The 17399-nt window shown below is 35.5% G+C and overlaps 2 protein-coding genes and 1 pseudogene across 3 annotated transcripts; 1 reads left to right on the forward strand and 2 right to left on the reverse strand.

The window, feature by feature from the left end:
• The first annotated feature begins 2426 nt into the window (after positions 1-2426).
• LOC119073141 (zinc finger Y-chromosomal protein 2-like) lies at positions 2427-6793 on the forward strand. Its single transcript, XM_037178439.1, has 5 exons — positions 2427-2615; positions 2671-4116; positions 4265-5144; positions 5262-5968; positions 6559-6793. The coding sequence occupies exons 1-5, from the start codon at positions 2547-2549 to the stop codon at positions 6763-6765; spliced, it is 3309 nt and encodes a 1102-aa protein (XP_037034334.1). The 5' UTR covers positions 2427-2546; the 3' UTR covers positions 6766-6793.
• A 530-nt stretch (positions 6794-7323) lies between these two features.
• LOC119073142 (tyrosine-protein phosphatase non-receptor type 4-like) lies at positions 7324-13378 on the reverse strand. 2 transcript variants are annotated; one of them, XM_037178441.1, is made up of 12 exons: positions 12937-13378; positions 11935-12114; positions 11768-11875; positions 11617-11703; positions 11410-11551; positions 10988-11349; positions 10517-10923; positions 9826-10457; positions 9411-9760; positions 9008-9326; positions 8822-8952; positions 7324-8758 (listed from the first exon to the last, which is right to left on the reverse strand). In XM_037178441.1, the coding sequence occupies exons 2-12, from the start codon at positions 12076-12078 to the stop codon at positions 8669-8671; spliced, it is 2772 nt and encodes a 923-aa protein (XP_037034336.1). In that variant the 5' UTR covers positions 12079-12114; positions 12937-13378; the 3' UTR covers positions 7324-8668. The 2 variants fall into 2 exon arrangements, with proteins under 2 accessions (XP_037034336.1, XP_037034335.1); XM_037178440.1 differs by having other exon boundaries at positions 9826-10460; positions 12937-13377.
• A 1556-nt stretch (positions 13379-14934) lies between these two features.
• On the reverse strand, positions 14935-15902 carry LOC119073172 (annotated as a pseudogene).
• Between the last annotated feature and the right edge of the window lie 1497 nt (positions 15903-17399).

Genomic DNA, 17399 nt, shown 5'->3' on the forward strand with positions numbered 1-17399 from the left:
CATAGCGAAAGAGGCCTAATCCAAATTTTTCTTTTGTATTCCAGTCAAACTTGGCTGGAATATAAACAAAATGGATTAGGCCTCTTTCGCATCGCTATGTGTACGAGCAGCAAGTCTTATGTTTGAACTAACTAACTGTAGGTTCACACAAATGCGAATATTACCTAAGAGGATGTTTGCCTAATATTTCTGTATTTATACTGCCACAGAACACATAAAACGTCAATTTCGCTTTAGGTGTTTTTAGCATATGCTGTGATTCTAACAAAAACCAAGGTAAATATGTGGGCGGAAGTAATACCGTTCAGACGCGCGGTATAGCTCATTAGTTCGACGCTAGTGACACCTTTTTTTAAAATGGTTGACTATGATTTGCTTGTGTTTCACAAAATATTGCGCCTTTCACTAAGCAGTTTTTAGAGAAAGCGAGAGATGGCGTTTGTACCAGGGCCTATTTTTCAGATTTTCTAATGAATTTTAAAGAATTTTGATGAATTTGATGAATTTTAATGAATTTTAATGAATTTAATGAATTTTGATGAATTTTGATGAATTTTAATGAATTTTAATGAATTTTCAAGAATTGTGATCACAGTGCTGTATATGAAAGTATTTCCAGGATTTCTCATTAATTACAAAATAGAATAAATATCTAAATTCTACGTTAGTTACAACTCGTTTATGACCTGTAAATAAAGATTAAATCTGTTTCCGAGCATCATCGGATCTCTAGATGTTCACACTAAACAGCCTCGATGAAGCTACTTCAAACATTTGCTTAAATATTTTCTAGCCTTTAAAATCGGCATCAGGGAATCTGACACACAGTGCAAAAAGAACGTACTTTTGAACTACGTAAAAGGTGAACTCACACGCGTAAGTTTAATGCTGCAAATGCTTTTTAGCCCTGTCATCGACTTTATGACTCCTTTTACAAAATGTTGGTATTGAAAAATTGTGTGCGAGTTCACATAGTAGAAAAATGCGTTTTTTTTTTGCATCGTGTGCCAGATTACACCACGCCTTAAAATCTAAATGTAACTTTTCATCACCATGTTACCAAAAGAATTTGTACTTAGAGCTTTGTTTGATAAATCGGTTAGTTGAAATCGTGAGTCGTATACAGTGGCTACCAAAAGGCGCATTGGGCGGATTGGCTGAAAAGGGCTCAGAGGCGCCTAAATAAACTTTATGCGGAAATGGTTGACGTGCTTTATGTCTGTATACAAAAACCGCGTAAATACAATTTCATTGTGTTATATTTTACAGAAATCTCGATTTCCACTTATAATAGACAGTTTGCGCGAATGACGTATAATTTAAAAGTCAACTTATAAGTTGGAAATTACTAGTGAACTTCCAGAACTTCTCGTATGAAGATGTGACTTATAATTTCTAACTTATAAGTTGACTATTATTATTATTAATAATTATTTGTCATTTGCGCAAACTGTCTAATGGGAGATTAAAGATTTGATAAGTTTTTGAAATTAAATTTGACGTAAAACTCAATTTTGAAATAATAAAAACTGTTCATTTTAGAGGCGTTCCGTAGAACAATTTTTTGCTTAGAATAATGTTCTGCTTCGAATTTTTCATAATTCCTCATTACACTTTGACGTAAAAAGTAGAAATTATAAGCTATAATAAGTCATACGATTTTACGTTACGCAACTTCACATGTGAATTGTAAGGAAAAATTGTATTTTACATCGCTTGCGAATAGTATCTTTATCATTGCGGAAAACACCGTTTCTATTCTTAATCACATAAGAAAGACGAACGTGAAAGCCTATATTTTTAGAGTACAGCTCTAACTACTTGAAAAGCTTGAATTTGAAAAAAATTGATACTGATAAACCTATAAAGCTCACTTTAGCCCTGCGTGGATAAATTTTTGCTAAACTTTTTATTTTCCAACAAATTTGAAACGGAAACGAATTTTAATGAAGCTTAAAGAAATTTAATAAATTTTAATGAAAATCAATGGATTTCATGAATTTTCATGAATTTTAATGAATTTCATGAATTTTCGTGAATTTTCAAGATTTTTAATGAATTTTATAAATTTTCAAGAATTTGATGAATTTAATGAATTAAAAATAGGCCCTGGTTTGTACCCAACACATTTGATTCGGTTATATGTGGCATTACCTCCGCCCATACCTTGGCAAAAACAAAACTCTTCCTTCTTAATCTACCTACACCAAGCAACGCGAAAGAGAACTAATTTAAAATGTTTCGTTGTTCACCTCTTATTTCCTGTAAAGATTCAAGATTGACAGTATAACAAAAAAAAAATTGAATTAGGTCTATTTCGTGTTACAATGTGAGCTACTTTAGGACTATGATGCTAAACAACACAACACTTTGAACGTTTATTCCGCAGCGCTAATATTCAAACTGATACTTACGGCATCTCTCCGTACTTTTCGAAACGTTCTGTCAAGTGGTTAATTTTCGCTCTCGGTTCTCTCCTGTCATTATTAACACTCAAATTTTCTGTCATAGCCACTATAAAAACAAAATAGATTAAGTCCGATTTAATGATGAGCCTTTTCAACAACATTTCTTTCAATAATGTTGACCAATCGATCTACTCGTCAATCAGTGATGTAAGGAACTAGTTCCAGATATTAACAAGTATGTTACAGACGTTCTATTTTTTAGCTATCATCGTTCCATGATGACCCAGAACAGTCAGTCACAGCATCAACATCTTTCACAGACCATTTATATCCACCTCCGCACCAGGATGGTCCATTGCCAATTTTTGTACAAATTCCAGTTTGTCACAATACGAATCATCAGATTAGTAGACAACAGACTAAAGAAATTAAATCCGAGTTAATTAAGTCGGAAGTGGAAAATGTCACAACATCTCTACCTTCAACGCAGTCTACGATATGTACTCAAAGTTCTACGGTAACGACAACTATACCCAGCGCTAATATATGCTCGCAACAACAGACACCACCCACACTAATCACTGCACGTCCAAAATCGTCCATAAAATGTTTTAAATGCAATCAGTGTCCATTCATCAGCATATCGCAGAGTGGACTCGATAAACATGTCGATAAGAATCACCACAACGGGAACCAGACATCAGTGTTTAAGACGCTAAAATGTTTCGGTTGTCCCAATGTTTTCTATTCGCAAAATTCCCTGAAAGTGCACTTGGTGAAGGACCATCAAATGAGCGACGACGAGATCAAATATTTGGTGGAAAATATGGTCTTGGATGGTGAAAATGTCGACGAAAATTTATTGGCGACACCGATAAAGCAAAAAATTTATTTAAAGAATTTGTCAATTCTTAAGGCACCTGAATTTCGCACAGACGAAACTGATTGCAGTGGATCGGAATTATTCAACAATTTCAACGAAGGAAACCATTATGCCAAAGAAAGCGAGCAGAATATGCCCGTTGAACTGTACGATGACGTTCCGGATGATTTTATTAATTTAATTGACGATGAACTCAATGAACAAAGTGATGTTTTGATGGAAAGCGGTGCTAATAGCGACTTTCAAAGCAAAATATTTGTTAAGGATGTGAACAATTTGAAAAATCCCACCTACTCAACGGGTCATCAATTTCTATTCGACGGCATTCAAGATTTTCGATGCGAGACGCAACAAATAAATTTGATAGACACTCCACCGCCTACATCAGATACCAGCATTCAGACCAGCTATCCAAATCAAAATTTCAGTGCAGATTTTGACAATTCTATGAACGAACTGCAACCGAAGAAGAAACCGTGCAAAATATTCATTAAAAACGTTGACATCCTACCGAAGCCCATTTTATTGCAGACCAGTGGCAACCACTTCATATCCACATCGCCTCAACCGTTGTATTCAGGAAATTATATAATTCCATTTGGTAAACAGACACAGAGTACGTTCGTTCGTAACCCTTGCGATTCATCATTTCTATATTCGCCGGGTAAGTCGATGAACGAAAATCGACAGCCTGTGCAGCAGAAGAAGATTTTCATAAAGAACATTGATATCTTGAAAGAAACAATCACAACAACTCCGGTAGCTAAGAAGAACATGTTGCACCTTCGTACTGTTGACGATATTAATTTGATGAATGTAAATGAGGTGAGTTGATTGAACAATTCTCTGTTGCTCGGTTTTAAAATTATTGTTTTTTTAATTCGGTGGAGAGATTGGATAGAATTGTTTCAACGGTTCCATTGAGGAGGAAATATTTAATCAAACTAATGAAGAACTCTGTTCGATTTTCCAGGCTCAAAACCTTCGAGAAAATTACCAAGAAGATGCGACGCGTGTGTCATCTACCATTGAGAATACCAATGAAAACTACAACGAAATTGAAGACTATACCATCAACAACGACCAATGTCTCGAATCTGTCATCGAGGACTTTGTCACATATTATCAGAACAATGACAACGATAGATTGCAATTTCCTGTGTTCCAAGACATGCATGCCGTCAATTTTCCATCGAATGGTTCCGATTTTCATTTGGATTCCATTTCAACAGAGTGTCCGACGAGCAGCGTTATAAATTTGGAGAATATCACAGATTCAACCACATCATCGATTGACGAAAAGGCTGTAAATAAAACGGAACAAATGAACGGAAATACAGAGACTCAACTCTATTACAACAACTGCGACGGCGCTGAAAGGAATATGGGCAATATTTACGACTACGAAAAAGCATTCGATGAGGAAATCCTGTTTGTTTGTGCTGAAGAAGTTATCAATTCATGTGAGCAAAATCGCGACAATGGCAGTACATTCAACGATGAAAGACTGAACACACCAACCAATTGTGCAATCATTCCGGAAGAAATTACACAAGACGCAAAGGAATTGTCTAAGAATGAAGAGCCTGCAAAGGGAAGGATTTATGTTGTAAGCAACCTAATGAAACCTACTAATGACAGTGATAAACAAGCAAGTGAAGTGCTGCCTGATACAATTAATGGAAACCAAATGGTTGAACTTATCGAAAGCAATGACGAAGACGATAATCAGTGTGTTAACACCGATAACACCAAAGTTGTTCAAGTTTTTCTGCTAGACGATACGAAGAAAGCGATCAAACGGAAAAAGGCTATTGGACGACCAAAGGGTGGAAGGAACAATCGTTACACTTGTAAGTATCAATAGACATTCATTTCCTCTCACTGCAAATAGACCATTCTGACTTTGTTTAATCGCCGATATTGCAAACAGACTGAATGAAAAATCTTTGTTATTTTCATGCTTTCAGTAAATTCCATCAATGCAAAAGACAACAGTGCCATCAAGTATCAGTGCACGCAAAATTGTGCAATGAGATTCAGCAGCTCCAAAGTATTGAGTTTTCACGAGCAATGTCACGATCAAAGCCAAAAGAATGGAATCATTTGTCCCAAGTGCAAGGAAAACAACTTTCGTAATTTTAACACTCTTCACACTCATCTCTGGCGACAACATTCAGTAGATATGGAACTGTACAGTTGCGAATCGTGTGATTTTAAGACGCCCATTCTCTCTAGACTGCTAAATACCCATAAAAAAATTCATTTAGACGACCGAAACTATAAATGCGAGACCTGTGAGAAAGCTTTCAAAAATGCAAAACAGTTGAAAAATCACCGAGCTCTACACAACGAGGTGCGAGTTATACGAAAGTGTGAATTCTGTGACAAATTATTTTTTAACAAGAAATATCTGCGCAATCACGTAAAATCGGTGCACGAAATGTTGAACGAATTCAAGTGTATAGTCTGTGATAATATTTTTTCGTCGGTCGTTGCCTGTCGGACCCATATGCTAAACCACACGAATATGTCGAAGAAATTTCAATGCGAGAAGTGCACATACTCAACCAACGATGGAAGTGGCTTTCGAAGACATTTAAAAATCCACGAGAATACAAAAACTTACGAGTGCCGTAAGTGTTCGTTTCGTTGCATCCAGAGCAAGCAATTTAAAGTAAGTCGTTCAGTGAGTTGCGGGAATCGTTAATAATTTTCACAGTGAATCACATTTTTTCACATTTGATTGGTAATTTTGTTGTGGCACTCATAAAAAGTATTCCCATACAATAAATGTGGCAAATGTGCCATGTCTAGGCCAGCAACAGTGAAAAATGGTCAAAAAGTGTATTTTTTAGTTATATTTATGCTAATTTAGCTGTAATTGTTTGCTTACGATTGATTGAGAGATTTTTTCACAGTGTCACCCTGTTGCGTTATGTAACCGATGTAAAGAAAGTTTTACGTAAAATTGCGAAAAATAGCTAAACTTTAAATTCTTTTGGACTTGTCGTCTTCAAAAATGCGAATTTAACACGTTCATACTATCCATTCATATTCATATTGTCCATTTACTTAACAGAACAATCTTCGCAAGTTCAATTTTAATTTTTTCAAATGTGGAATTGTATGTACCCATTGATGTGGGATTGTATGTACCCATTGTTAATGCCGAACCACTGTGAAAATTATTAACGATTCCCGCAACTCCCTAAGTCATTTTGCAACGAATTTCGTGAAGAAAAATTGTTTTCCTATTTGTTTCAGAGTCACATTTTAAAACTGCATCCTGACATTGCCAATGAGGTTCTGTTTTCTTGCGTAAAATGTCCGTATGTTACAGTCAATCGGAGTAAATTCGATTTGCACCAACTCCATCATGAGTTCAAAGAGGCTTCCAGCGAAGTGGTAGCAGAAAGTGAAGCGGTAGAAGAAAGCGATGATGATGAAGTATTAATAAAGTTTGCAAAGTAATTGTAACAGATAATAGTGCTTGCGTGTTTTTCTTTCGAGAAGTAAACTGGATTTGAGATATTCATAGAAAATCCTTTATCAGTCAAAAGAAAATCCGTCAAAATTTTACGAATCAAAACTCTCAAATTGATAGAAAATTCTATAAAACAGTCAAGAAGCTGAAAAAAATGAAGAAAATCCTTGAAACAATATCTTTTAAAAATCGAAGGTCGATAAAAAATCCTTGGAAAACGATCAGAAAATCATCGAACAATTATCGACGAAAATCCTCAGAGGATTTTTTTCCGGAAAACTCTTTGTCAACGAAATTTACAAATATCTGTCCCTCGCACGGTGTCATCGATCGTAAATAGTTAATATTTAAGGCCAGAAATTTCACTCATGTTTTATACACAGAAAATCGTTGAAAATTGGGAACATTAGGAGCTAATAGAGTAGATGACTTTTATTTATTGTAAAATTTATTTTTTGAAAAGATCGATTTTTTACTGTGAGCAGTCTTTTTTTCGCTTGTAAATAAATTGTCTCCCGTTGAACGAAAGATTTCATAAACTCCCATTTTCATATTTACTTTCCATTTATTTATATCTGTTAGCAACAAATTTTTAGGTACAATAAATTAATAAAACTACAATGCTTTACTAAATAGTACGGTTATAATATGGATTCTTGTGTTGGGATTAACGGGGGTGTACAAAGGATTCTAAAATTGATGTCGACTTAAAGAAGTGTATTTTGGTGCTACATGTTACATTACAATTACAAATTTATTGAAATTCTTTTTTTAAAATTATTTTAAAAATTATTTTCTTTTGTTGGAAAAATTAGTTAAACTGTTGGGGCTATTAGACTTTAAAAGTTTTAAACTGATTTTATTCCTACTATACCTACGTCGGACTAGGTATTTACACAGAGGGTGCTATAAAAGACGAGTCAGTATTGTGAGTACGAAATGGTGAATGGATAAGTTGTTTGGTAGATTCTAAAAACAAATCTTGATATTTTGTTGGACTAATAATCGCTGAATTTCTTTGTGCTAACAATTGCTGAAGTAATAGAGACATTGAGATTTGCACTTATAATTAAAAGTTGAAGTTGACGTTTTTGGCTTGGAAATTATAAGTAACTTCTCCATACAAAATATATGGAGAGTCCACTTATAATTTTCAAGTTTTACGTCAACACATAATTCTTAGTGAAAATCGCAATCTCACTAAAATAGCCAATTAATTTATATCTCGTACCAAGGTCTGAAAACTTCAGCTTTGGATACATAGGGTAAAATATGTAGATCTTGCACCTGAGTTAAGTCAAATAAAAAAATTTAATTCAGAACATTCGCTACCAGGTTCGCTACTGTCATCGAAAATTTCATTTCTTTGTCAAACTGTCTCATTAGTAAAATGCAACGCGGATTATCACTAACATCAAACTTATGTCAAAATTTGTCATCGATAAGCACATGTTATCGAGATTACAACAAATGGTTCTCACAATCATTTTACGTTCCCAACATTTTACGAACTCCCTTGTCAACAATCTACGAAATTTACCGACCTCCTACAACTTATACACTTTTCCGAAACAAAGGGAAAACGCAATTTAAACACTCAGAATATGAAACGAAGATTAGACAAAAAATTGTTTTTTAAATCGATATGCATCAATGTTAGACACTATTATATGGCAGAGGATTATACCGATTGAATAATGGAATATTGGGAAATGATGCACGGAGGAATGGAAATTGAACATTTCACACAATGTTTTGCTTAATATTAATCTCCTTACCTTAATACACTTTATCCGAACGATTATTTTCTGCAACTGTAGTTTCAACAATTTTGTTTTTTTTTCTGAGTTGTTTCACACATGGCACACTTTCATATTGTTACTTATAGATTTACGAATCTTCTGACTTCGAGATAGCATCCGATCGTGCTATTTTAACATAAGCTGCGCATATACATTCGCACACAAAGCGATATTGACTCTGGAAAATAATTGGAAGCCAATGACATTGTCATTATATAGCACGTCTCATCGCAATACTAACCACATTCTGTACCATGCAGGCACGTTGATCTCTCATGCCTTGGACTATGTCTAATGGGTATACTGGCTCACGAGCATCCATTAAGGCTAGAGCAGTGTCCATCAAAATAAGCACACCAGTTCGACCAATACCTGAAACGAATATGCATTCAGTGACTGATGTGATGAGAATTTTGATCATCATTACCGGCTGAACAATGAATGATAACTGGCGGATTAGCAGCGCTCATATATTGATGAATACTTGTTGACGGGGGTAAAACTAGTTCCTCAGGACTTTCACCATCTTCACTACCAATACCACAAGGCAATTCACTATCACCGCAACGATCTGAGCCCATCAGTCGCATATGTTTTAGGCTTAGATCGATTTCTTCAAGCAACGATTTCTTTCTGACGGCACGAACTTTCTCGGTAAAATCTAAAAACAGCTGTGGATCGGACGGAACTCCATGGTCCGGCCACGCCAAATATTGCATATGTTGTATTAGACGATTCTCACCGGACTGAAATTGTTCGTTTTACGTTGGATTAACAAATAAGATTTAGAATACAAACGAAGAGCAAATGGAACTCGTGAGGATACTTACACATTTATCACATAAAACAAGCTCTCGAAATACGAAACTACCCGTTTCGTCAGCCTCTTCGCTTAGACATTTCACCGAAAATGAATTTCCCATGTCCAACTCTTCGCCAAGTAATGGCCAGTATTGGTGGCACTTAGGACGACCACGTTCCATAACAGTGGTTAACATAACAATGAGATGACTACTTTCTTGTTGAACCATTCGCCAAAAATCCGTAGTCGTTGTCGATAAGGGTCCTTGGGTCGCAATATATCGATTGACTCCACCTTCCGGTATTTCCATATTAACATAATTGGCGTTTATGTAGTCACCCGACTCGGATTTTATAAGGACTACCCTAGTACAGTCATCTGAAATGGATATTTCGTTAATGGAATTCTTGAATTCGTATAGACGCAAATCGTGCGTTATTTACATGGTGATATGTCACGATATCGATTTTTGGCTAAGTTTTCAGTTTTCTTTGCCTCGGTTATAGCCAAATCTGAATTTTTTCGGTACAACTGCTCATATTGTGACAAAAGTGCACCTGATGCCAATCCATCACTCAGAAGGAGCAATGATTGTGAAAATAGCGCATCACCAGTCAGCGGATATTCTGGAGCGTCCGGCACGTATTGATACATTGGCTCTTCTTCGGTATAATCGCACACTGAATTTACGGTCACACATGGTCGAACGGTAAGAACAAGCTCTCCCGATTGATCAGTGCTTGACCGAATCAGTGAAACAACTTGTTCGTGAAGCATTCCACTCACGTCACAACCATTTATCATGACAACTTGATCGCCCTGACTAATCCTCGGATTTGTGCGATCGGCTGGTGTGTGTGGTGCAACACGTGAAACTAATACTGGCAAATTTAGATCGACACCACCTCGAACATTGAAACCAAAACGACCGGCTTCATCAGCTACTAACCGAACTGTTATGAGATTATCGTCAACGCCTGTTGTATGATCATCATTGCAAGGTGCGGAAGAGTCACAGCTGTGCGATAATGGAAACTCAAATGATTTTGCACACCGTTCGATGAAACCACCATCGCTACTGAAAGATCAACAGAAAATCAATAAATTTTTTTAGTTCAAGCAGGATTGACCTACTCATCGCTTTGTGACTCCCATGCTTTTCTTGGCAATGCGTCCGACTGTTTTGATTGAATTTTATTGTCATGGGATCGATAAGATTTGGTCAAACTTAAAATAGTCGATTTCCCGTTACTGTCGGAACCATTCTGCTTCGACGTACAATGGGTTAGTATTCGTTTGCTGGGCGAACGAGTGAATATCCTTGATATTTTTCCACGTTGTTTACTCTCTTGAACCGCCTGCAGTTCTGTCCGTCCAGAGTAATAGAATTTCGAACCCAGTGACAATGGCAGAAAGCGTGGTAAACGATTGGGACGTTCCAATCGAAAGAATGAATGGTGTTCTACGCAGGACTTCCATAAAGACTTGGCGTTTTTATGAGTGCCCATGCCAAAACCCAATAATGTGTCATAACTTTCCGACTAAGAAGGGAAAAATGAAAGTTGGAGGATTTGAGTGTTTCTAATTCAAAATTGTTTCACTTACTGGTTCACGTCGTAATTGAATGAAGAATTCTTTCCTTTTGAAAGATATTTTCACCATTTTGGACCACGAAAAAACGTTCATGCGAACATTATTTTGGAAAACAACCAGACCAACCGATGTTACACCTAGGCTAATTTCTTTACCAGTCGAATCAACAGCTTTGTGCAAATCCACACCGTACATGTACAACTTCTTCGCATGCTCCAAGTAATTATATTCGGCATCTGCAGGTAATTGACCACGATGTAACTTATGCAATTCTGAGATTCGACGTTCTGCTTCTTCAGTCTGTTCAGCTAGCAATCGAAGCGGCGATAGATAGCCATTTAAATGTTCCAACGGATTATAGTCACCAAGTTCAGCTACAGAAAACATCCATAAAATCATACATTTCTTCGTAGATACTGAATCAAGAAACTTACATTGTACAGTGTAGCTAGCCAATAGACAAGCCGTATTTAATGGACATGTGAGTTTCCCTTGGAATATATCACGTTTAATTTGTAAATAGAATTGGTAGCGTGTATATTCTTCCTGTAGTCGACTCGGATCGGTTACGTAAAACTAGAAAATTGAGAATACAGTCTTAAGTCGAATGAAATTGATGGAATATTTGAGCGTTGATTTACCTTAACTCTAAATAAAAACGGTGTATTTGAATCGCCTTTCGCGCTGTCCCATTGTTTCCGCAGTGGTTTGTTCGGATCCAGCCATCGCTGAAAGTAATTTAAAAATTTAGACTGTGAAGAAATTAAAATATGGAAATTTAAACAGTCTCACCACGACATCTCCTGGTTGCTGGATATACTGCAACCCGAAGTAGTCCTTCTCGAATAATTCTAGATGATCAAAAACTTGACCCAACAAGTCGCCACCCTTCGCTCGTTTCTATCACAAAATAAAAGATTCAACTAAATTTTCTGTCAACCGCAAATTTTTCAACTTACTTCGACGGTAAACGTGTTTATCGAGTCATCGAGGAACAGCACCGTCACCCCGATTGTTGGTACTTTCTTTTCCCGAGCCAGTTCTGCAGCGTTTCGTGTCTTATATGAACTACTGAATCTTCCTATGCGAAGCTTTTCAAGCATTTCGGTCCATTGTTGAAAAAAACTGATCTTATAACACTGCGACCAAAGAGAAAATTTGATTAAGCATATGAATCGACGTGACTTTCATTTTAAATTGATCTATCAAACAGAGCACGGTAGTCGACAAACTGACTATCTGAATCACAATTGTATAATTTCCCAAAGAATCGTTGAAGTATAATGTACTTAAGTGACTGATAAACATCGGTTATCTTGAAAGCGACTATAGCATTAATGTCATCCATTTTCTAAATGTATATTTGTGGGCACTTGCACTTGAAACACGACAAAGAAAATTGAGTCATTTTCTGTGTTTTCTACAGTAAGAGGTTCTATAACGACAAAGCTTAGGCAAAGTAATGGTTCATGTAAAGTGTCGGATTATTACGGTGGGAAACAGGTTGCTTATTGTTTCGAACAACCGTCCGGTTAGAGAAACACCGGTAATTCTCGACCTTAGTCATTTACATTGACGGTTTTTTGATCAATCATTTGTGTAACAGCTGAATTTTAATTGGTATCAATGGGAGCGATCGTGTACAGCTCTCACGCTATTTATCATTATCATCATCCCCATGCAAATTCTATTTTCAGTACAACGGTTGAACAACTTAAATAACATACAAATATGTGTACACATCATATATTATACATGAACGTTCTGTGTTCAAAGTAACTGTATTCACACCATAAACAACATTATGTAATCGATTTATTTATAACTCTGCAATCCAATTATTTCGAGAAATAATTTTTTACCAAACAGGTACAAATGAGTTTTTACGACAAGTTTCAATTCATGCAAATTAAAATTTTTGTGTGGTATGAAAATAGAGATACTGTGTGCATTCTACCAACCTGATTACACGAGTTGAATCCAAAAATTTTAAGTCAATTTTATGTATCAAACAAAAGAGCCGAGATCATAGAAGACCTCCCGGTTAATTTTAGTTAATAACGTCAATCCGACTGACTGATTAAAGCACTTAAACTTTGGTTTTGTTTTAGACAATAGACACCAACCGGAAAAGTCTTTATCGCAATTGAAACCGACAAAATTTAATCTAAAGTAAATCTTTTCGAGATAATTTTTTTTGTTGAAACAGGTAGGATGAAATTTATCGCGAAATTACGGCTGCATGCGTAAGAATCGATTCATTAATTCTTTATTGTTATTTAGTTCTTCTTATTATTATTCATGAATTTTTATGAATGTAAACAAATCAACCAATTCAAACGATTTCACTGAACAAATAAAATGAAAATGATTTAAATATGAATGAATTTATGGCAGCCATTGATAGATTGTTTGACATTCCGTTCATAAGCAGAATTATGTGAGCCGACGTTGTCTGAATACGCATACCAAAGCCGTAAAGAAATCAAAGCTAAGTTAGTTACGCTAACTGAATAGGTTTGTTCCATGTAACTTGTAAACACGAATTTTGACAGGCCGAACGAACCCGATTTCATCCACAGAGATCATTCATATAAATATTGATGAGGTTATGTCTCTATGGATGAAATTTGACAATTCATATGGCCTTTGGAACGACGTTAACGGGAGAGAAGCTTGGAAAATAAGTTTTACATGCTACATGCATCGAAAACCGTGCTTTTCATGTTTGAAGCACGTTTTTCGACGTACACAGCATGTAAAATCCATTACATAACTCGGGATAAAAATCAAAATTCTCGTTTTCGTGTGTTTATTGACCTCGGTTTCGCCTCGGGTCAACAAAATTCACACTAATACTTTACTTTTCATTTTTTTATCCCTAGTCATGTAAAATACTGTTACATGCTACATGCGTCGAAAACCATACTTTTCATGTTTCAAGGACTACTTTCGACGCTATCAGCATGTAAAATCCATTACATAACCCGGGATAAAAATGTAAAGTCTCGTTTTCGTGAGTTTATTGACCTTGCCCTCGCCTGGGACGAACAAAATTCACACTAAAACTCTACTTTTCATCTTTTTATCCCTAGTCATGTAAAATACTATCGTTCGGGGTTCGCTCAATCACTCTCTCCGATGACACTATTATTTTTAACAACGCCAATAGAGATAAAGAAATTTTGGAAACGACGATAATCGAGCTAATGTGCCGAACAATGGGGTATTGCATAATATATCAGTATTATATATTTGGAATTCAGTTCTTTTCCATTGTTTCTACTTAACACGCCAATGTTAAGAAACACAAAGTCTTTTAGGAACGGTTAGTCATCTGTTATCGACAACGGCGACGAAACAGATGAGCTTGTTTAGTGTTCTCTTATATCAAAATGTATATTAAAGCTAAAGACGTACTCAAGTGAACATGGTGAATGAGAATGACAGCTGGCACCAAAGGAAGAAAATTGCTTACAGAATTGGCTCCATTCTCTCCAATATTAACCAGCTTGATGTTCTTTCTATCTCGCCACGGGCGTACCAATTTATCACTTCTGTGAGCACGATATACTTATAACTGATTTGAACAAAAGAAATAACAGATTTAATTGTGCCTTTCCTACCAAAGGTTTGTAATAGAAACAATATAAAATTCTGAAAATTGACTAAGATTTGATAGTATTTTTACAAAAGAAGGATTAATCTTGACCAATACTATTATCTGGTCTTTTACTTCCATCGATCAAAGTATTTTCAATCTGTTTGACTTAAAATCTTGTACTTCATTTTTTTAACATGTATTTTACTGTACAAACCATACATTACCCAGATGTTGTCATTATTTTTGTCGTCGTTAACCGATGTGATAGGTTAAACGAGGCTCACGATAATCTCGAGTATCGGTCCGTGTCAGATATAACAGAGATTTTACGACATTCGAAATTGAAAAGAGCTCGTTGTCATGCGCTTGGGTATTTCAATATCCTTGAACGAACCATATTTATTTAACAGCAAATTAGACATCATGGAAAATTAACTTTTGTGATTTCATTCCTACTACACAGTCCTGGGTACTCTGCAGAACATCCCGTTCGACAGGCGGAACATGGTGGACCAACGTAATAGGTGGACTTTTCCTCAATATTTTCTAAATTATAATTACACACCAAGTAGTAGTTGAACGAATTGCTGGCATAACGATTCACATATGACGTAATAGCGCATCCAACTCTATTCGCATCGGACTTTACCATTTGTGTAAAATGGCCAATCATTTGACCTTTGCTGAAATCGAATAGTTGTAGTGGAGTTGTTTCTTTTATTGTCTAAATTTCTATTCACCTGTTTCTGATCGACCGAAACCTGTAAATGTCGTTCATCGATGCATCCCTGTATTCGTTGAACATTGATCAATGTAGTATGATGCAAAACTCTCAGCCGATAGCATGTATTGCCTAGGATATCCTACTGAGTACCAATTTAACGCAATATTCTGACCGACGAATCGATAACTTTCCGTATTTCTACAGTCGTCGTGTCCGTATGTACACGATTTTGCATTGATTTCAGCAAGATAAGCCAATTCAGAGTCCCATGTCTAAAAAAAGATGTTTTATTGTCTGGTTCTTTAGCTCTCGCACATGTATAGTGCCAGTAAGTCTATATTGAAAGAAATTATGAATAAGCAAAACTAGTTTATATATTCACTGAATCGACGCCGGTATAGCGTGGTAGAACGTGGTATAGCGTTGTTATGCAATACTAATTTTTCTAAGAGCACACCGCAAATATTTAATTTTTCGTCATAAAGTAAATTACCAATTCAGACATTTGATTAGCAGTTAAATAACCAGGTATACGACCGTTAGCAGTGTCAGCTCTGAGAGTATTATGTTTTCTTAAAATCATATTTATAAAATCCGTCGTCATGGTATGATTTGGTGTTGGTAACATGATGGTCCAAACACATTTTGATATGCCAGTGAATTTCCACAAGCAATATGCCGCTTGTACTCAGTTCCAATGTAATTGCCAATTCTCACATTAAACCGGCATATATTCGCGTCACAGTAGTTACTTAACACGGATGGTACGCTCAAAAAGATTAAAACTGCAAAACCTATCGTAAAGAAAAAGTCAAACTTAAATTTTTGCAAACTGATCACAAAAAAAAATTAAATTTACCAATCAAGGAATTCATTTCAATAAATTAATAATGAAAGGAAAGAAGTAAGTTCACCGATTCCCACTTAACACTACACTACAGTAATGAAAATAAAAGTTGCGATCTTTTATTCTATATCGATGCCAATGAACACATTTACATCTATATACCAGAATCAACCTGTTAAAAGATTCTTACATTATTTACTTTCTCAGCACCTTCAAAGTGTGTGAAAGGAATGTGTTGTATAATAATGTATCATGCCGTGAATTAAGCATATATATTTACGAAGCGTGCATACGATTAGCTAATTGAATTATATTTCCGATGGAAATGAATATTATGTATATTACATCATCTTGTACATAATGATATCAGGACAGGTTTCGGACCAACATCGATAAAAAAAGGAACCTTAATTGTTATAGTAAGGTGTTATCGGTAGGTGTTGGCTGAAATAAATTTTACTTTCGCATAGCTTTTTGCCAGAATTTTGCTTAAATTAGCTTGAATTCTTTGGATATTACGATGTAATAATGGATACTAACATGACAATCCTTTTTGTATATTGGGGTCGTATCGGAATAAATACCTTTGATTATTTGTCATGCCAACAGATCTTTAATAAATTAATCACAAAACAAGAAATTCATTTCACTTGTCTGAATTGTTGTATTCTTTAGAGATAATCCTCTTTTACCATCTTTGCCGTGAAATAGCCTCAATTCTTATAAATTGCAAAGTGTATCTTCTTGAAGCTTCAAGAAGATCTCAACCAGATGTCACGTCCTAATATAAAAAAGAGACATTTCATCCAAATGTGAAACATTTCTATTTTCATTTCTTATTCTTTTCGTTATAAGGGATATTCGATACCATACAATGAATTTGCAGTAATGTATCTTATTTTTAACATACTCTCTACTATATGACTAAAAATGTGGTGGCTTTTACTTAAGCATAAAAATAGGACAGCACGAAAGAGACACAAATTATGTCTACATTTCAAGCTACATTTACAAATTACTGAAGTTTCTAATTTATAAAACTTTGTTCCAGTCCCATGCACTGTGTGCAAATAAAAAACTAATCAAATCCGGGTGACTGCATCTACTTCAAGGTTGATTAAATATACTGATTTTAGCGTGGACAGGGATATGTATGAGTTTGATGGAAAATAATTAAGTGGAGTGTGAGTATATAGAAATGTCACAATATTTTTATTGCTTAAAGATGGGGAAAAAACGGTATATACGT

Source organism: Bradysia coprophila, unplaced genomic scaffold (assembly GCF_014529535.1).
Source record: "Bradysia coprophila strain Holo2 unplaced genomic scaffold, BU_Bcop_v1 contig_138, whole genome shotgun sequence".
NCBI lineage: Eukaryota > Metazoa > Arthropoda > Insecta > Diptera > Sciaridae > Bradysia > Bradysia coprophila.